We start from the raw sequence: 20,491 nt of genomic DNA, 5'->3' as shown, positions 1-20,491 counted from the left end.
TCGAGTTCGGCATATCACGTAGCCGGAAAATCGTGCGGAAATTACGTTCAATTCTTTCGTTGGTCTACATGAATCTTTTAAGAAGTGCTAGGCTCGAGTGTGACACCGCTGCGAGGAAAGTTAGTTGAAATGTTCTGTTTAGGAGATAAAAGTGCATGTGGGAAGAAACTTACGCAGCAATGGTGGCCCAACCAATAAGACGCCAATGCTTCTCGATACGTCGGCTGAGAGCAACCTTCTCGCCGATGTTGGTACAGGCGGGGCTGGTCAAGACAAGCTTGGCAGCATCGTTCTTGATAGCGGCAACCTTGGCACCAGTAGAGGTGGAACCGATGTTGACCATGATAACCTCGTTCTTAGCCAGCTTAGCAACCTTGGCCTGCTTACCATCGGCAGTCCTGACACCGAGAAGACGACGGAGGAGGTAGAAGTTGACCTCGATCTCGCTGTAAATCTCGGGAAGGCGTCCCTTGAGACCCAGCACGAAACCGACGAGACGATCGGCTCGGCAAAGGGTAGGGTCGATTCGGGTACCAACACCAATAAGACCACCGGGAACAGCGTACTTAAGGTCGTTGGCCTCGGAGTTGAGCGAGACGACTCGGCTGAAGATGGGGGTACACTTGAGGGCACCGTTGTCGTCTCGGGCGACGATACCAGGTCGGATTTCAATCTCGTCACCAAGCTTGATAACGCCGTGGAGAATGGAACCACCAGCAACACCACCCTTGAGTTCGTCGATCTCGGAACCAGGCTTGTTGACATCGAATGATCGAATGACAATCATGTGAGGGTCGATGCTGAAATCTCTGGGAGGGACGGGGATGGTGTTGACAATGGCCTCGTTGACGGCATCGATGTTGAACTTGAGCTGAGCAGAGATGGGGATGACTGGGGACTTGCCAGCAACAGTTCCTCGGATGAACTTGAGGATGGACTGGTAGTGCTGCTGGGCAGCCTCTTCCCGCATAAGATCGACCTTGTTCTGGAGAATGATGATCTTGTCGAGCTTCATGATCTCAATAGCAGCCAAATGCTCGGAGGTCTGGGGCTGAGGGCAAGATTCGTTACCGGCGATAAGGAGAAGGGCGGCGTCCATGACAGCAGCTCCTGACAACATAGTGCTCATGAGAATATCGTGACCGGGACAATCGACGAATCTGATAGTGTCAGCAATCACCTTGTACGGAGATATAGTATGTGTTTTTCAACTTACGAGACGTGTCGCAATAGTCTGTAAGTGCCGCCGCATCCATCTCGTTCACAAGGAGGGTCAACCTCCTTATCACTCTTGTAACTTCGGTAGCATCCAGGGCGAGGGCAGGCCTGGTTATCACACTTGTAGATCTTGGCGTTGGCGTAACCCAACTTGATGGTAATGTTTCGGATCAACTCGTTCTTGAAACGAACAGTCTGGACACCAGAGATGGCCTTGACGACGGTGGACTTTCCGTGAGCGACGTGACCGATGGTACCAATGTTGATGGTAGCTTGTCGGGCGATAATCTCGGGTGTCAAAGGAGTCAAGCTGGCGACGTCGAGGTCTTTGGGCTCGGTTTGGGGGGGCAGAGGAGGTCTTTGAGCGGCGGGCTCGGCGATAGCTGGGTTGGACTTCTTGAGAGCCGACTTGAGGGGCTTCTCATCAGCAGCCTCGTTGTGGCCGACAGACTCTCCGGAGTCAGACTCGGACCCGATGTCGTCGTATTTGGGGTCGTCGTTGGTAGACATGATGAAGGCGGGGCAGTTCAGGCGGTATTTCAGATGTGGTTTTTCGGTCGTGAGGTAGCGAAAGGGCGGTTTCGGGTGGGAAAATCGGTCGCTTAGATTGGGAGAAAATTACAATCCAAGATTTCAAAATCTGGTGAGTGGTTCTCGAAGTTGAGGTCGTCGAGAGCCAAGATTTTACGTATTTCGCCTTGATGATGGCAAAATTCCTCGTGTGCAGTCTCTCGAAATGGCTGTGACTCTTACGCTACACCTATTACGGCGCGATAAGCTGATAAGGATTAAATGCCCCTCATTCGGATGAGCTTCGGCTGTCAATCGATTCAGAGCTTACCACCATCGAATCTCTGCTGTTATTAGTTCGAGGAGTCGAGCACCGATCAATATAGAATGGTAACTGAAAAAAGTGAGAAGTTTTTCTGAAATATGAAAGCTGTTTTCAATGGAAAAAACCACGTAAACCTGACATTTGCAGTTCCCCTAAAGAAGGCTTTTGCAACCTTCTCTGGGGTAGGTTGCGGTCTTCCATTCAGTGCTCTAGCCCAAGGTTAATGCCGAGATATGTTCCATCTCGACAGAAAAGACTTGATCCTAGTGTGCATGTAACTGGTTTATTCATAATACTACGAACTCCGAATATGTCTGATTTTTCCACCTATAAACGAATCCAATAGATTTCGGGTGGTGCCTCTGGAATCAGTAGGTAGTCCGGCTGGCGATGTTCAGTCCTAGACCCTCAACATCTGCAACTACATGACTACCTATCTACTACCTGGGAGTCAGCCATCGACCTTACGTATTCGCATACATGGTCAAAATACACTTAATATGGGACACGTCCTCATTCTTAGATTATCCAATTTGGATCAGCCAATCGCTTCCGTAACCGTGTACAGCGGGAATGGAAATGATCTGAGTGATATGCAAGGTATATGTATGCATTTGGTTTTCATGTCATCGAGGTGCAGGAGACATTTCGAGATACCAACATTCGTGTTGGTGATAAGCCTCGATGCTGCTTACTGACAAAATGCCAAGAAGAAGGGATGACATGATATTTCGAATACTACCAACTTAAACCATTGACTACCATCCTTTCTGGTGACAAGGACCGCTTAGCCTGTTGTCAATATGGCAAGTTACGATCAAAGCTTAGTGTTCCACGACACAATGTCACATCTTGACTCTAAAACTTGCTTCGATTGTGACAATTGATACTATCTTTATCCATTCGTGTATTCTAGAAGATCAAAGACTCGGTGTTACTACGTGTGCGTAGCGTTTCTTACCTTACTGCGTTAACGGTGTCTCACCGTTACAGTACATGCATGACTGCATCTTGGAGAATATCCCGCTCACCTCGTGTGCAACCAGTAACCTGGCCGACCAATGTGTTGGAGTTGAAAAGTCACTCATCCTGCTGCCAAGTCCCGACCGGGACCCTTGCAGGGAGAGAAATTAACACTCTGACACTGAGTCTGATGGCGAAATGCTTAATGCGACGTTCTGTTTCTTGCTTGTTGGTGGGCCGTGCCGCAACCCAAAGTCAAGCGCGTCGAAACAAAAGTCGTTTGTTGCCGCCGACGCCTGCATGTGGCTGGAAATATACCTGGCTCATCACGGCTTCCGAGTAGCTGATTGGTTGGAGTAAAGTGAAGAACAGAAGCGCTTGCAGAAACATGGCCTATCAAATCGGCAGATCAGCGGCCAGGGTCGTGGGAGCGGCTGTGCTTGCAGCCAATGGGATAACAAGAACAGCATCTCCTCCCATGATCCCGGCTTCAATTCTAGCAGGCTTAACCGCCGGGCGACTTTTACCACCCAGTGATATCGCTCAATATGGGAAACAGACATGATGGACCTGTCAGGGTAACATGCAGAAATTGTTCCGGATGATGCCAGCCGGGGGAGCATGCTAACATGGGGCACCTTTTGGCTCACGAGTTCCCCGACCATGGGAGGATACAGGCAGCCTCTTCTCATAACACCACATCTTTCCCAAGTTCACTCTGTGGATCCCTCTCTTTTGCACCTCGACTTTGACTTGTCTCCTTGGTCATCTTCTGGATCTCAAGAATCACATAACTTCTCTTGTATCACAAAAGTCAGCAGTACGGCAACACAAAGTTAGCACATTCTTGCTCATATCCGCCTACCAAGGTTGTGATCAAACCAAAACCAGGCCAGCGGAGCTTGACCTACCCATCCCGACAGCCATTTGGGCGTCTAATTCCAAGGCGAATCACTCGACGGGCGGTTCAAATCTGCCTATCACAAGTCTTGCTGCATATCCGCTCATCTTTCTGGTAAGGCCATATTCTGTTTCTATTTGCGGCACCCCCTCCGTCTAATGTCCTATCCCGTCCTTGGTGTCTTGATCTTGTCGAATGAGCGTTCATCTTCCCTCTATTGCCGCCATCCTCAAAAGTCGTTGCCTCCCACGCGTGTCCGTCTGGCCGGACCTCTCTCCCAATCTTTCGATAGCTGGTCTCTCTGTTCCTCTGCAATTTCTTCTGTTCTATAACGGGTGTGAAGCTTGGACTGCGTCGAAGCTCTTATACCTGCTTTCATCAACATCGTTAACTTGCACTTCCACGTTTCGTTGTTGATATCTTTATTCGATTTTCACATTTACTCGTTCTAAGCATGGCTGGTCCAGGTCCGTCTCCAGGGGAGCAAGCTTACAATAAAAGACATGTCTTACTGACTGACCATCTTACAGAAAATAAAAGAAGGCCTGCCGCTCTCAACCTCACTTCAGCTCGACCTGGAACCTCAGAATCATCATCCTCAGACGGCTCTCTAAAGCCTCGAACTCCTCGATTCGCCGAAGCAACCTCAGTTCACTCACCAGTCGAGGCTCGATCGCCATTCGCCGATCCCGAAAAGTCTCACGTTGCTCAACCTCAACCAGCTGACATTGGTTTTGGCTATATCGCCCACCGAGAATCGATTCCCGTTCCAATGACTCCCAAGACACCACTCAAGAGCGCCATGAAGGTGCCGGGAACACCTGCTCATCTCAGGAATCCCATGAGCCCAACGTTCCGTGAGGAGGATATTCTTGAGAAGCGTGAACTGTCTACCGAGAAGGAGCAGGCCCGTGATGTGGTATGTAAACTAAACTTACTTGCTTGATCATCTCACTGACAATAAATAGAAAATCAAAGCCCGAGTCCGTTTGGCCAAATTCGCCCTCCGAGGTGTCAACTTTAGCTGTTCTCTTATTATTCTTGCCATGCTTTCAGCCTCGTTCTCCATTTTCAACGCTACCAGATCCTTGCCTTCACAAAGCAAGATGCCTTCGTGGGCCCAGAACACCAAAGCATGGCCTCAGAAACTTGTTCTTGCTATGGCCTGTGTCTCTCTCCTTGCTTGTATCCTTGTCTTCATTGCCTATTGTCGAGGAGGTCACAAACGTGCCGAGAAAGTAGGAACCTACTATACTATGTTCGCCATTGGTTGGGTAAGTCGGAATTCTAGATATCTGATGTGAACTAGACTGACTTGAAATAGTTCATTGCCTCCTTAATCCTTTGGGTTATCACTGCTATCATTTTCCAAAACTCAAAAAACAACAGCAACAACAAGGATATGTGGGGTTGGTCTTGTGTAAACAACCATCGATCCGACGTCTTCAGCGAAAAAGTCGACTATGCACTCGTTTGTCGTCTTCAAAACTGGGCCATGATTTGCATCATCATCGAGATCGTCGTCGAGGTCCTCGCCATCCTCCTCTACAGCGTCGTCTTCTACCGTTACTACACCAAGCGACGCCTTTTCAAGTCCATGGACATGCGAGACCGCGCCCGTTCCGATCTTTACCTTGCTCAACTCCGCAGCCAGTCTGCTCCCAACACTCCTGGCTTCGGCCCCAAGTCTCCCGCCCTCAGCGCTTACGCCATGTCCCCCCGTCATCCTCCCGCTGCTTACCGAAACCTGTCCGACATCAGCGAGAACCCCAACCCCAACCCCTTCACGCCCGGTACTCAGTTCGCTGAGCCTGCGTCCCAGTTTGCCCCTCAGGATACCGGCTTCAAGCTCCAGGCCCCCCCTGTCAAGGCTCCTTCTGCTACTCCCAAGCTGAACCAGTCCGCTTTCACGCCTACTGACACTACGCCTCCGTCGCTTCCTATGGTTCCTACCGTTCACGTTTCAGAGCACGGTCCTGTAGGCTCAGACGAGCCCACGTATGATGCTGTCCCTATCCCCGGTGCCTACACCGGACAGGCTATCAAGAGCCCGCCACCCGCACAAACGTCCTTTGGCCAAGGCTACTACTAGAAGGTGTCAAAGATTGAAAACGGCGAGCTTTTGTTTGATTTGTTAATTATGGTTCTGCGGGCTTTAGCCACCTTCTCTTCTTGGTGGCTACTGAAGTTATATTTATCACGGGGCGGCGATACCACACATGGCGTTACAAGGATGGGTCCAAGACTTGACCCTGCTACATTTTTTATCTTTGATTTCTTTTGTTTCTAACCTCCTCAAAGATATCAGGAGTTGTATATAGTGTGCCGTAATTTGGGAATGACTGTACAATTGGCAATGTGCAAAGGATGATGAAGATGATGGATCAACGAGCTATACAGCACTTTAGTTTGTATGAGAGAACCTTGATAGGTTGTCACTTTAGGACTCATTATCCAATTATGACATTGATGTCTATTTTGTTTGTCTTTACTGCGTGATATATATGCCGAATGGTTAAGTCGGATAAAGGAAGAGGAGATAGCTGCATAGCTATGTGTGCGTGTGACTATGCAGTCAAGTTTTGGGCTAGCCGTGGTATGATCTGTTGAGACTCAAGTTGTCTGGAAATGGTCGTTTCTATTCTTGATAACTTTACTAGAACACTCGGACTTATTGCTGAACAAATCTAGATCCACGTCTTTTTAGTATTAGTGCTTGGTGATTTCACTTGCAAAGTAGAGTATTGACAAATTCTTTGTATGTGATGCAAAAGTGAGGGATCACACATTACCTTCTATAACTATGTGATGAGATTATGTGCAATAGTTGGCGGAAAGAGAATGTGTTCCCCTTTCCCATCGTCTATATGGCTGTGTCGAACAAATCGCACAAGATCACCCCAATCTGCTTGGTAAAAGCTCCAGTATAATTCGGTCACGTAGTTGCATAGAGAGAGAAGGGTTGAAAGATAAAAAGAAAAGCATTCATCATGATAACGGCACCCTAAATACAGACAAAGAGCAGGTTTGAAGAACCATTGCATTACTTTTTGGTAGCCCCATATGCACCTCCCAAAGAGATCAAGGCGCAGAGGATTGCCCCGAAGCCCAGTCATGCGGCCAAGTCGGAATCTCCCCCCTGTTTCGTCTTCCGGACTGGCAGCAGCACAGCGTGGTATAAAAAGCCTGCCGCCTTTCCAGGCGAAACTCTAGAAACGAGATCTATCAACAACTGCCACAAGAGATTCCCCCGTAAAACCCTCCCCAAGATGTCAGGCTGCCCTGAGTCGTCTGGTCGTAAACAGCTGGCGGAACAGCCAGAAAAACGGATTTTAGACGATCCGTGTTGCTCTTTTTTCGCTTTTTTCGTTTCAAGCTTAGATAAGATCGGCAACGTTCATGGGCATCTCGTCGACCTGAGTGCTGTAAAAGCTTTCTATCTCACGCAGCATGCGAACGTCATCAGCGGTGACGAAGTTAATGGCGACACCCTTTCGGCCGAAACGACCTCCACGACCAATTCGGTGGATGTAGTTCTCACGGTTGGCGGGGAGATCATAGTTGATGACCAGGGACACCTGCTGGACATCGATACCACGGGCCAGAAGATCAGTGGCGATCAGGACACGAGAAGAACCGGATCGGAACTCCTTCATGATCAGGTCACGCTGAGCCTGGTCCATGTCACCGTGCATGGCGGAGACGGTGAAGTCACGGGCAGTGAGCTTGTCGGTGAGCCAGTCGACCTTTCTGCGGGTGTTGCAGAAGATGACGGCCTGGGTGATGGTGACGGTCTCGTACAAGTCGGAAAGAGTGTCAAGCTTCCACTCCTCCTTCTCAACAGCAATGTAGAACTGCTTGATACCCTCCAGGGTAAGCTCGTCCTTCTTGACAAGAATGCGGACAGGGTCGCGCATGAACTTGGTGGTGACCTCAAGGACGTCCTGGGGCATGGTGGCGGAAAGAAGGACGACCTGGGTGGACTGAGGAAGGAGCTGGAAGATGTCGTAGATCTGCTCAGTGAAACCACGCTAAGTGAGAGAGTTAGCACAAAGAAGAGAAAATATGAGAATAGAAGTTTCTTACAGAAAGCATCTCATCGGCCTCGTCGAGAACGAACATCTTCATGCTGTCGGTCTTGAGGAAACGACGCTGGATCATGTCCTGGACACGACCGGGGGTACCGACAACGACCTGGGGGCCGTCGGCGAGGGCCTTCATGTCATCACGGACACTGGTACCACCAATGCAGGCGTGGCACTCAATGTTCATGAAGTCGCCAATAGCGACGACAACCTTCTGAATCTGCTGAGCAAGCTCACGGGTGGGGGCAAGGATCAGAGCCTGGCAAGCCTTGAGGTTGGTGTCGATCTTCTGGAGGACAGAGATAGAGAAGGTGGCGGTCTTTCCAGTACCGGACTGGGCCTGGGCGATGACATCGTGACCCTTGATGACGGGCATGATAGCACGCTGCTGAATAGCAGAGGGGCGCTCGAAACCGTAGGCGTAGACTGGGCGATATTGTGAGCGGGTTGTTGGATATACAGGATAAGTCGCTGGGGACACTTACTGCCTCGGAGGAGCTCAGACTTGAGGTTCATGTCATCGAAGGAGTCGACGGTCCTGTTTCTTTGGTTAGTTGAGAAGCATAGACACAAGCGATACTTTACTCACTCGTCATAGTTAGTCTCAATCTGTGTCTCAGGGACATCCTCAAGACCCTTGTCAGCCATGATTGCGGTTGAGGCTTTTGAAAATCTAGATCAAGCTCGGCTCGACCTAGAAGTGATAAATCGCGGGGTGAAGGAAGCGAAAAAAAAGAGGGCAGAACTTCGACTGAAGACTGCGCCTGGTGATCGTTTGTTTGAAAGGAAAGCTGGTATCGACTAGACTCGGGATTCTCAAAGAAAGAGAATCAACAGAAATCTAGGATGGAGATTGATATTTGTGTTGTTCCTGGTGAATGGAGTATGAAGGAGAAGAGAGAAAAAAAGTCGAATGAGGGGCGGCCGTGGAGGCAGTATTTTTTTTTCTTTCTTGCCCACCCGCTTACCTCAAACTGCGCACTGGCCAATCAGACAAGGTTTTGGCGGGGCATCCTCGGATTAGGGTACATTGGGCCGACTTGTGCTGCCCTCGATTTGCGTTTGGCTTGCCTAGCCTTGCTTGGAGTCATCAGTACCAGGCAGCTGGGGGGCACTCACTCGCTCACCAAGAGTCAGCAGCGGGCGAGTAATTTTCATTTTTCTGCCACTGTAACCTGGTTTTTTCTTCCTCACTGACTCTTTTTTTTCTGTAGGTAGTCGACTGTACAGGCATCCATCCCACCTTGGATGCCCCGCAGAAAAAAATGTGCCCCTCCACCCTACGCATCACCCCGCCACCTACGCTGCCACGACAGTAAGCTTTTGATGTTTCTAACGACAAAGTTGTTGTGGTTGAGACTTTCGTCATGCTATTGTTATTTATTGAGAATTGTATATGTTGCTATCAGAACTCTTATACTAACTACTCTACTAGATAGTTAGAGATGTAACAGAATCCCTGTCAAGGTACTCAGTGAGATACAGAGGCAGGCGCACAAAGGAGCAGAAACTTAAACAAAGCATATCTACTACATATCTACTACTTCTAGGGCTTCTGAAAAAATGTATTTATTAAAGAGTAGTTTCAGACATGATTCAAATCTTAATGTGTATAGTAAGGGAATAAATCTTCAAATAAATCTTCAGGGGCAAACTCACGCAACTTTCCGTTCAAGCAAGAATTATTCTGCAGTGTACCTACCTATGTAACTCTAGTCTGATATTGGGCTTTTCCATGGCTGCACCCATTCATTCCTCAGCCGATTTTTCTTTCGCCCTGCGCACTAAAAAATTGACATACAACATCCGACTGATCCATCGCAATAACTGCAGCAAAATTGTACTGGTGACTGGGTAAATTTGTACTGTATCGCATCGCACCATGTACTATACTGTTCGTTCCATTCTCCACCACTAGCTTATCTTCTTCCTATTCCACCCTTCTCAGCCAAACCTTGTCCTTTGCACCTCTTATACACAGTGACAGTGGCACGCAACTTCATCCACCGAAAAAAGATGCCATCGGCCATTCCTGATAATGGCACTCGCCAATATAATTCGCTGTGTGATAGGACGAATGACCACTCTGAGTCAACTCTTCAAAGTGACTCAATCCCTCCCCATCCTCTAGGACTCAAGCCTCTAGGCAACCAGTACCTCTTTACAGGCCGTAATGCTAGGCGGTCAATCGGAGCATGGAGGCTTCTCCCAGACGAAGTCGTCTCGCTTGTGTTTGAGCAGTTTGACGCTGAGGCCCTGCTGAAGCTTGGACACACATGCAAGTTTTTCTATGCTTTTTGCCACTCAGATGAATTTTGGAAACCCATATTCTTGCAGTAAGTTCGCTTGACTCATGAACTCATACATCCTGAGGTGTCAATGGAGCGGCAACTAAACTTAATCAAGGTCACCACCAAAGGATAGCAAGGATATTCGATGGCAAGGGTCATGGAGGTCAACTGTTCTAGGACTCCCAAGTGACCAACAAATCAGTATCGACTGCAGCAACGTCTTCTCAGATGTCCTCCACCGGCCATTTGCTTGCAGTCATGTCATCCTGTCCCAGTTCACCTCAAATATTCCCAAGGCAAACCAGATCCGCCGCTTGGAGAATTTAACCTACGACCAGTATGCCGAAAAGTGGACTGAACAGCCATTCATCCTCACCAAGTGCATCCAGGAATGGCCAGTATTCAGCGGATGGACTATTGATAGCTTACTTGAGAAGTATGCCAATATCGACTTCCGCGCCGAGGCTGTGGATTGGCCGTTTGCAACCTACTATAACTACATGAAGAACAATAGAGACGAGAGTCCTCTGTATCTGTTTGATCGTAGGTTTGTGGAGAAGATGGGCTTACGGCTGGCCGAGAAGGAAAACTCGGCATACTGGAAACCGGAGTGCTTTGGGCCTGACTTGTTCGAGGTTCTTGGGGATGAACGGCCTGCCCATCGTTGGCTAATTGTTGGTCCCGAGCGAAGTGGTTCAACCTTCCATAAAGACCCCAACGCGACAAGTGCATGGAACGCTGTGATCCAGGGGAGCAAGTACTGGATCATGTTCCCTCCCACAACACAGGTTCCCGGAGTCTACGTCTCCGAAGACAGCAGTGAAGTAACTAGTCCCCTCAGCATAGCTGAATGGCTCCTCACCTTCCATGAAGAAGCACGCCAGCTTCCCGATTGCATCGAAGGCATCTGCGAGGCGGGCGAGATCCTGCATGTTCCAAGTGGATGGTGGCATCTGGTAGTCAACCTCGAGAGTGGCATTGCTCTTACACAGAATTTCGTGCCGCAGAGCTTGAACCTTTTGTCAGAAGTCGTTTCCTTCCTCCGGGATAAGGCTGATCAGGTCAGTGGTTTTGACGACAAGGTTACGAACCCATCTGGACTTTTCATGGAGAGGATGAAGAGTAGCTATCCGGAAGTCCTTGAGAAAGCACTGGATCTGGCGGACAAAAAGAGCGGAAAGAAGCGCAAATGGGATGCTGCTGTTGGCGCAGCAGATGACGAGCAGCAGAGTGGAGGCGGTGGTTTCAGCTTTGGGTTTGGAGGTGACGACGACGATGAGATACCCTAGGAACAGAGGCGCCCCTTTTCTAGCCTCGTTGCTTCGGTTGCCAATCCGTAGATAATTTGTGCTTTTTAGCGATATAGACTATAGACCAAGAGGCGAAATTGAAGAGAACATGCATCACAGTCCATCTACATCCGGTATTTGAGCACAGCCGTGTTGATCCATTTAGTTACCACTCCTAATTTTCATAAACTCGCCAAGGTTGATAGACATGGAGTTGGAAGGTGATAATCAGTCAAGGTTAAACGGATGATCTGACGAAGAAGCATCAATCAATGTCTGGTAGCTGTCAAATAAATTCTGCTTTTTCCAATACGTCACGCTATAGTGTAGCTGGCATAAATATATATATTCCATTATGAGAACAAGCCGTTGGAGAAGCTGAAGCCTGGAAACTTCTCGACAAGCCAGGAGCACCAGAAACGATGGTGTTGAATACCCGCAGCTCGCTAGTTGCACTAGACATGGGGGTCTATCCAATCACAATTCGCAGAATGTGACAGGTCAGGCTTGGACTCTTGATTGCTTCAAAGCCCAGCGACTAAATTTAGGTTTCTGTGCATAAACAAGGCATCCTCAGTGATTAGTCCAGATGTAAGATGTGAGATACACACACAAAATGTGTTACCCATTTGATGACGCTGTTCGGCCAAAGGCTGAGCCTCTCGTTCGCCTTTGCTGATGCGATTGGTCTCAGATTCAGCCAAGTCATTAGACCAGGGGGGCTTGTGATACTCTCTTTGCTTTTGATCGAGAAGATTTCTTTTCATGGTGACCTAGTCACAATTGCAAATGAAAACATTTTCTGTGAGTATTCATTTGAGACATATTTGCTATAATGTATGCTTTCAGTGTGAACGTTTTAGTAAATAATACAGTAGGTACTCTTTGAGTGTATATGAATCACATGCTGCTCTGTACGATGTCGTTAAATGCCTGTATAAGGCTGGGCTTACTTGGCTGGACTACAGTAGTTCCCAGCGCCACCACGATGAATGAGAAAGTGCCAAGGTAGCAAACCGGGCTTGATTAAGGTGACACCTATAGTCGTGTTGAGAGAGAGGCGTTTGTTGTATCTAAACCCCGGGTTCATGTCTTTCAGCCCACTCACCACTTTCAAGCCGTGATTACCTGGCAGTACTTTCTGATTATAGAACACTCTATAGCTGCGTATCCATCGGCATATCCGTTATGTAAGGCTCATTTTGACGTGAGACCTTAAATTTACCTGCAATTATGTATGTCTTTACTAACAAAGACCATACTAATGGACCTCTTGTTGTTTCCGAAACACGATCTGAATCAGTCCGCCCCTAATTAACGGATCGAGCTCAGCTAACTTACCTGTCATCAAGCTGCCTACGGCCCCCTGGCCCAACCACTGGAGCTGATTCACATCCTTCTAGAGCTTAGCACACCCTCTCCCTGAGCGAGCTGGAAGTCTCCCCGGGGCCCGTGTTCTATGGTAATCCCCACTTCCGCTTCCCGTCCGGGCCCTCCACCTTTCCATAATGGACATGGGCTACCCAATGCTGCATCATCTCCCATCCATCTCCTCCTCCTTTTCACCGTTCGTTGTACAGTACTATAATCTTTTTGCTTGAATGCGCTTGCGCTTCGCTTCTCTTTGCTTTCACTTTTGTTGCATCGTCTCTCTGATTCTTGTCTTCTCATTCTTCTTCTCCTTGGTTTGGCTTCTGTTGTCATATCTTTTAATCTGTAAGTACAAGACACTCCTTTGTCTGGCCTGGACTGGGCTCTTTGTCATGGATGTCCCCATACTCTTTCTATCCACTATCCATCTACCCATCTGTCCCTTCTTCAGTTCCTCCACGTTACCGGTAATCACATCCCCGATCCAAGCTAACAGAAGACGGCACAGCCTCTCTCACCTTCTTGTTCTTCTTTTGCCAGCATACAACTATACTGTCTCGAACTCTACCGAACAACGTTGCTCTTTCCATCAGATCCACACGAGCTCAGACCCCTGTTGCGCTATTGCGAGTCTCGTCTTGCTCCAGCCTGAGCTATCCCTAGCTTCGACTTTTCCCGTTCGAAATCTAATAGGATAACTGTTTGGCAATCATGGTTTCTGACGAGCACTTCGAGATGTGCTTGCCTGTCCTGCAGGATGCCACATTGGAAGACGAGGACAAAACAGACAGGTTGGAGGAGCTCTTCCGCAAGGAGACCAATCTCACCGGCACTTCTCTTGACAATGCAATATTGGACGCCCTCTGGCGCTATCGCGATAGCGGAGGCTCATCAGCATCGCCGCCTCCCATAAGACCGGCAATACTGCGACGTCCCTCTCCTGCCTCCTGGCGTGGCTCACCAACACCCATGTCAGGCTCTCCCAGACTCGCCGTGAGCCCCCTCGCTCCACCAGGATTTGTTCCATCAACCTTTGGCAGGACTATATCCTCGACAGTCTCACCATTCTCCTCGCCCCGCGCTTCACCGCGTATGGCTCTGGCAACACCTGTCATTCCTCATAGTCCAAACCTGAATGCGTATGAATTTGCGAGTGATCCAACCCCGGCCACCGAGATCTTGGGAGAATACCAGACCGAGAACGTTGAATGGCTTGTTAGCGATGATGCTGCTAGTGTAACTTCGTCTGTCAGCACCCCAAGCGCCCTGAATGCTGCTGCCCCGGAGTTCTCCTCCATGACGGCGCAGTCAGCTGATATGTCTCCTTACGACATGCTGCGTTCCATCCTCGGACAAACCAAGACGGACGATGAGATCGAAGCTGCTCTGGCACAGAATGGCTACGATCTCAGCGCGACCATTGTCTCATTTATGGAAAGTCAGACCGGAGATAATCAACCGGGTGGTGTTTCACTGGAGGAACCCAAAAATGTCTTGATTGGAAAGTCGGTCGACCGTCCTTCTACACCTCTTGGACAACAAAAGTCCGGGGTTATCTGCAAGTTCTACATGTCCACCGGGCAGTGCTTGCGTGCCGACTGTAGATTCAGTCACGATCTCAGTAACCACTTGTGCAAGTAAGTATTTATGCGCTATTCTTTCAGGGAACATTTCGGCTGACAGTTCATTTTAGATATTGGGTAATGGGCAATTGCTTGGCTGGAGAGACATGCATCTTTTCGCACGACCCTACCAAACTTATGAACAAGCTTGCGCTCGATGGCGCCAGCACGCCACCATCAAAACAAGGGGGCTTACAGCTAGGAGATCTTAACTCGTTCCCCTCGCTCCGACCTGGCACCCCGGATCATTTGAGTGGTTTCGCTGGCAGCAACAGCTTTCCAGGCGTAGGAATAACACCGCCACCGGGCTTGAAGCATTTCCACGGAACTTCCAGTCCTCGCGCCCGATCCCGTCCTGGCAGTCGGCATCAGACCAGGGAGCCCGATATCTCGGCACCTGCTCTGGATGACAATGATGCATTTCCTTCGCTAGGTTCTGCTTCGATGAAGCAGGGCAAGAAGCATCACGGCAAGCGAGGCGGACATGGTCACGGACATAAGGAGAACATGGCCCCCAATTCACTAGCCGATATTGTGAAGATGTCACCCTCCCCCACCCCTGTTCGTCCCGAACTTAAGAAAATGGGACGTAACGGGAGCTCAACAGTTGCACGAAATGGAGAGAACAGTCCTGCTGCTCAAGCAATCCCTAGTCCCAAGCATGTCCCGTGGTTGGAGACTGGCGAGCGTGCCAACAAGGCATATTTGAAGGCGCGCCAAGAAGCTCTCAAGCATGGCGGCCTTCGCAACAAGTTTCTGCAAAGGTATGTTCTCTCGGTGGAAGAAAAAATTGTAATGCATAGGCTGACTCGATATTATAGCGCTGCGCAGGCGTGGAATCGCAATGACGCCAGGGCTGCTAAGGCGCTCAGTCTGCGAGGACAAAGCGAGAACGATCTTATGCGCAAGGCTCATCGCGAAGCCGCAAGGGAATTGTACGAAGAGCGCAACAAGGACAACTCCCAAGGCCTTGAGCTATACGTCGACCTTCATGGACTTCATCCTGAGGAGGCTGTCGAGTATCTCGAAAAGATTCTGATGGAAAACAGCCGAGAATCGCAGCCCATTTATGCCATCACGGGTTCTGGACACCATAGTAAGAACGGCAAGGACAAGGTTGGCAGAGCGGTCCGCAACTTTCTCAACGAGTGGAGGTATGCGTACCGTGAGTTTTCAGTCCCTGGAGACCGTAACAACATGGGAGGCATTCTCGGAATCGATGCTCGCAGTTGGGACAAGTCCCTCGCAAAGGACGGAGAAGGCGAGGACGACAAGCAAGAGGTGGATATCCTGAGTCAGGGCGTCGAAATCGGCGACGGCAAGGTCAGGCTCTTGGTGCGTGATCCCCCCAAGGGTCCTAGCGGTCGTCGATGACGATGCAAGACTAAAATAGAAGAAAGCAGTAAAATCAGACACAGTTCTATAACAAGCTGTATATTTTTATGTGATTGTCTACTGTAGTGTCAAGAGCTTGATAACTGGCATAATGTTCACCATCAGTCTCGTCTTACTTGTAATGAACAAGGTTGTAACGAATACGGTAAGAAACGACCGAGTTTATTTGACAATCTAGCACAACTCGCCCCATCTCAAATAAGGACGTGCTTAGTCGTTCATTAAAGACGATATATTTATCCGCTATGATATGTCAAGTAAAGCTCAGAGGCTACAGTTACATACCTTATAATGCTGCAAGTTTCGAGTCTGACAGACATCTCTGTCTACTAGACGGAATAGGCATAGTGACATGCTTGGTGGGGCCGCTCCTGCATGGGATTGCTGACACTAGCAACGTCATGTACTATGTACCTTGCGTACGACCCCAAAGACGACAGAAATTATAGCTTTAAACGACATTCATCGCCAAAGGATCTCTTAGAAACATCATCAAATTCGATAAAGTACGTTGGCAAGCCACATTCCGAGCTTCGATAATCGATACAAATTACGAGCCTCTTCATACATAACCCTTGCGCTCCTCAATTGTACCGCTACAGCCTCATTTCCATCCGCGCGTTCCGAATCTTACATACCTACACCAGAATATAGATATGGCCGCATAGTTTATATCATCACAACTCGAACATAACTGCAAACGGAACCCTCCTCAGACCGAACATGCCTGCGGACTATAACTCGGCCGCCCGGGCCCTTGCGCTCTCTCCGGATCGCGACTCCTCTCCCTCGCCAACCCGGCCGCCCTGGTCCGCCACATCGTCGAGCCGCCGTCTATCGAATCCCCTCATGGGCCGTCGCCGTGCGAGCAGTGGTTATGCTGGCGGCAGTAGAACGAGCTTCGTGCGTCGCATTTGGGGTTCGGTCAATTTGCTCGGCGAGCAGGTCTTCAAGGTGTATTTGCGCTTGTCGCCTCTTCAAAGGATCCTCGCTCTCGCAGGCGTTGTAGCTGTGGGTGTACTTGGCATTCTGGCAATAGTATACTCGCATGTCTTTTTCAAATGGCTCGAACCAAAAGCTGAAGCGTGGCGCGCTCTTCCGGGCGGTTGGATACTGGCTTTCCTTCTCGTCTTTGTCACTTCATTCCCGCCAATTGTTGGATACTCGACTGCCAGCACCATTGCGGGCTTCGTCTATGGATTTCCCCTGGGTTGGCCCATTGTGGCATCAGGATGTATAGCGGGCGCCCTCTGTGCGTTCCTGGCCAGCAGGACCGTCTTGAGCAAGTATGTTGATCGCATGGTTGGACAGGATCATCGCTTTGTTGCTCTAGGCCAAGTCCTGCGCCAGGAGGGTATTTGGTATCTTACGGGCATTCGATTCTGCCCCCTGCCATTCAGTCTCAGCAATGGCTTTCTCGCTACCATTCCTAGTATTACACCGCTAGCGTTCACGATCTCTACAGCTCTTTCAAGGTGCGTCCAGAAATTGTACTCGACGTTATACATGCTAATTAGTCCATAGCCCCAAGCTTCTCGTCCACGTTTTTATTGGCAGTCGACTCGCTCTCCTAGCTGAAAAGGGCGATAAGATGTCCGCCGGTAGCAAAGCGATTAACTACCTCAGCATGCTTCTTGGTGGCGCTGTTGGTCTTATTGTAGGCCTTGTCATCTACAGACGCACCATGGCCAGAGCTGAAGAGCTTGCCCAGCAAGAAGGGTTAGACCCTGCTGGCGCATCCGTCGAAGCGGGCGAAGCTGGCTACGTAGACTCCGACAACTCACCTCTCATGGATCCCGAAGATGCAGCTGTCCTTATGTCGGATGACGATATCTCGCTATGGGAACGGGATGACACCGAGGGCAGGTATCATGATGAGGATGAGGATGAAGATGATGAAGACGAAGATACAAATAAGAGAGGGGATCAAAGGGCTTGAGGTGACATCTATTAGGGAGACTTTGCGCATATTTGGCAATGGCAAGGAATATTGGGTTACGTTTTATTCTTAGTCTTATGGATTAGACGGTGTTCTGGATGTTTTACAATAGGTCACGGCTTCTTACTCAATGAAATCATTGAATGATAGAAAAAAAATGATGATACATAAAGCAATTGTTTGTGCTATAAGAGCCAGGTGTGGATATCATGTCGCTGTACTGGAATCAAAGTTTGCAATCAACGTTACTTGCATTGCAGCTCTCTTGCGGCTGCTTCATACCATTCAAATTCAGACATCGCTAGCATCCCAATAAATCAAATGCGCCAACGCCTTCGCTTATGCATTCTTCTTTTGATGCAAACTGAAAAATAAAAACATTGCCAATACTATGGATGGAATCACTGATTCCCTCTGTATTGGTTCATAAACTGCATCGCCTGTTCCATTGGATAGCCAATAAATACAGGCCCCGTGAAAATCATCTGTGGTCCGTTGCTTGTCCCCTTGATCATGTCGGGGTTGATGAAAGTAGGCTGAGGTGGTGTTGTGTGTTGATGGAGTGGTGGAGGAGGACCGTTTTCTTCCTTGGTGGGCGAGAGAGATTGGGGATGTTCCGGTCCTTGGTGCGAGATGTGTACTGATGATGCATCATGGTTCGACGGCATAGATATGCCCATAGCAGCCAGCTTTGTGTGGTCGAAGGGGCATTTGCCAGGCATGTTTTTGGTGGATTCTTGGGCGCTGGGTGTGGTTTGAGCTGAGACTGGCATACAAACTGGCGCCGGTGGTGGTGACATAGGCTGATCATCGCCCTGACCCGAAAGCTCATAGACTGGAATCGATATTCCCCATGGTCTACTAGGGGACTCCCCTACTCGCACCTCCTTGAGTGGTCGATCGAAGTGGCTTTGTCGGTCTCCATCCTCCTGAGTTGGTACCTGAGTGTGGTCGGGATCTGAGTTTACGCTAACAGCTTGTGCCCAGTTCTCAACTCTCTCGTTGGAAGGCTGGGCGACATCACTTGGTCGGTTCGGATCGTCCTCCGCTTCAGGCAACATTGGTGCATGCAACTGGCCCAAGCCCTCAATCATGCTCACGATGTCGCCATATTTAGAATCTATCTTCTTCTGATCTTCGTCACGCTGGTACCGGCGGAGGCAAACTTCATGGCTGCGAGGGAGTTCATGCTTATGCGTCTCGACATAGTGGGCGATCTCCTGTGCAGAGTGCTTATCCATGTAGCGGATGGGACACTTGATGGCTGAGGACACATTTGTGCGAGCTTGCTGAGATGCAGATTCTTCGTACATGGCTGCGCAGATGGGGTCCGCCGAGTGGTGCGGAGTGGTGTCCTGCGCATCATCATCGTGGGCCCCAGAGCCGCTGGCCGTGGCGGGCTTGGAGAACGGGCATTGAAGATGGCCCTTCTTTCCTTGGACCGTGAAGTCTTGTTCTAGCGCGGTCGACATGGAGGTGGCTACGTGGGAAAGTTGCGACTCAGTCTCGCGGCTAGAGGCAGTGGTTTTACTCGCTTCACCAAGCGAGGCAAGCTGATTAGCTACTCGACGTCCGTCACGGATGACGAGGGCAAGCTGATGTTGGGAGCCGGAGCTGTACGAGCTTGGCAGAGGTAGAGGAACAGGTAATGAATTATCAAGAGGTGTATTTGGAGGTATCTGGAGCTTTGCCAGGGTATCGGCTATTTCAGGCGCGGCCGGAGCATATTTGTCAGCCAGATATTGGAACTGTTTTTGGCTTCGAGTTAGCGACGAATCCATGGTATGTTTTCTTTGAAGTGAAGAGTAAACAAAGATAGTGTCATGTATCAGAAAATGTAGTTTGTCAATCTCGGCATCAGGTTCATTCAGCCTGATGCTCTTGATCTAGAGCTAAGATAATCATCATATTGACTTGGGAGGGGAAGACGCTCGACAGCTCCGCTCCGGTATCGCCGAAACGATGTTTGGAGCTTGCGCGGCCAAGGAAGAGAGCCAAGGGGAAAGCCGGGCTGTGTGACAGTGTCGATGGCCACTAGGGAAATATGCAGTGTTGGTTTTCTTACCTGTTCATGAGCAAAGCGTAACTTGTGCTCCAAGACAGTCTTTCGATCTGTCAAGGTCTGAACTTCATCAGCAAGGGCGTTAAAAGCATCTGCCAACGTATGCGCAAGATGAAGATATGCCATGCCCTTGGCTGTGAGTTGTTATGGGAAGGAAGAAAGGAAAAGAAAGTAAATAAAAAGAGGAAGGGGGCCAATATTTATTGAAAGAGAAGGAAAACGGAAGAGATTTGCGAGATCCAGAACGCAAAGCTGTTGCTGGAGCAAGGCAACATCAAAGTGGAGAGGACAGCAAGATTCGGATAATGATTGGTTTGACCTGGTCTTTTATGCTGTTAGTGGATGTGATGGGTGGGTATGCACCTAAAAGTTAGGGTCCGTTTAGAGGATGCGGTGCCCGTGCCCGCTGCCTGGCTTTATGAGCTAGGTACCTACGATCGATGGTTTGTTGATTTTTAGCCGCGAATCGACTCGCATCTTAAAGCGTAGGTATCTATGAGCCGCAGTTGATTCAGGATTA

General features: G+C 49.3%; 7 protein-coding genes across 7 annotated transcripts, besides 1 other annotated feature; 4 read left to right on the top strand and 3 right to left on the bottom strand.

Annotated features, from left to right (window-relative positions):
* Positions 1–77: 77 nt before the first annotated feature.
* FPSE_11823 (uncharacterized protein) lies at positions 78–1,728 on the bottom strand (the record flags this gene model as incomplete). Its single annotated transcript, XM_009264940.1, has 3 exons — positions 78–108; positions 174–1,160; positions 1,217–1,728. The coding sequence occupies 3 exons, from the start codon at positions 1,726–1,728 to the stop codon at positions 78–80; spliced, it is 1,530 nt and encodes a 509-aa protein (XP_009263215.1).
* Positions 1,729–4,371: 2,643 nt separating this feature from the next.
* FPSE_11824 (uncharacterized protein) lies at positions 4,372–6,009 on the top strand (the record flags this gene model as incomplete). The annotated part of the gene is made up of 4 exons (XM_009264941.1): positions 4,372–4,384; positions 4,448–4,836; positions 4,886–5,191; positions 5,242–6,009. The coding sequence occupies 4 exons, from the start codon at positions 4,372–4,374 to the stop codon at positions 6,007–6,009; spliced, it is 1,476 nt and encodes a 491-aa protein (XP_009263216.1).
* A 1,285-nt stretch (positions 6,010–7,294) lies between these two features.
* Positions 7,295–8,650, bottom strand: FPSE_11825 (uncharacterized protein; the record flags this gene model as incomplete). Its single annotated transcript, XM_009264942.1, has 4 exons — positions 7,295–7,948; positions 8,004–8,428; positions 8,488–8,540; positions 8,592–8,650. 4 exons carry the CDS (start codon positions 8,648–8,650, stop codon positions 7,295–7,297), a joined length of 1,191 nt encoding a protein of 396 aa, XP_009263217.1.
* A 1,368-nt stretch (positions 8,651–10,018) lies between these two features.
* Positions 10,019–11,582, top strand: FPSE_11826 (uncharacterized protein; the record flags this gene model as incomplete). Its single annotated transcript, XM_009264943.1, has 2 exons — positions 10,019–10,338; positions 10,409–11,582. 2 exons carry the CDS (start codon positions 10,019–10,021, stop codon positions 11,580–11,582), a joined length of 1,494 nt encoding a protein of 497 aa, XP_009263218.1.
* Positions 11,583–13,664: 2,082 nt separating this feature from the next.
* Positions 13,665–15,949, top strand: FPSE_11827 (uncharacterized protein; the record flags this gene model as incomplete). The annotated part of the gene is made up of 3 exons (XM_009264944.1): positions 13,665–14,590; positions 14,647–15,339; positions 15,397–15,949. 3 exons carry the CDS (start codon positions 13,665–13,667, stop codon positions 15,947–15,949), a joined length of 2,172 nt encoding a protein of 723 aa, XP_009263219.1.
* A 744-nt stretch (positions 15,950–16,693) lies between these two features.
* On the top strand, positions 16,694–17,909 carry FPSE_11828 (uncharacterized protein; the record flags this gene model as incomplete). Its single annotated transcript, XM_009264945.1, has 2 exons — positions 16,694–17,445; positions 17,495–17,909. 2 exons carry the CDS (start codon positions 16,694–16,696, stop codon positions 17,907–17,909), a joined length of 1,167 nt encoding a protein of 388 aa, XP_009263220.1.
* Positions 17,839–17,879: a microsatellite.
* A 401-nt stretch (positions 17,910–18,310) lies between the features above and the next one.
* On the bottom strand, positions 18,311–20,097 carry FPSE_11829 (uncharacterized protein; the record flags this gene model as incomplete). Its single annotated transcript, XM_009264946.1, has 2 exons — positions 18,311–19,657; positions 19,975–20,097. The coding sequence occupies 2 exons, from the start codon at positions 20,095–20,097 to the stop codon at positions 18,311–18,313; spliced, it is 1,470 nt and encodes a 489-aa protein (XP_009263221.1).
* Between the last annotated feature and the right edge of the window lie 394 nt (positions 20,098–20,491).

This window comes from Fusarium pseudograminearum, chromosome 4 (genome assembly GCF_000303195.2).
Source record: "Fusarium pseudograminearum CS3096 chromosome 4, whole genome shotgun sequence".
Taxonomy (NCBI): Eukaryota; Fungi; Ascomycota; class Sordariomycetes; order Hypocreales; family Nectriaceae; genus Fusarium; species Fusarium pseudograminearum.
The sequence above is the reverse complement of the archived record's forward strand: the minus strand, read 5'-3'. Positions and strand labels throughout refer to the sequence as shown.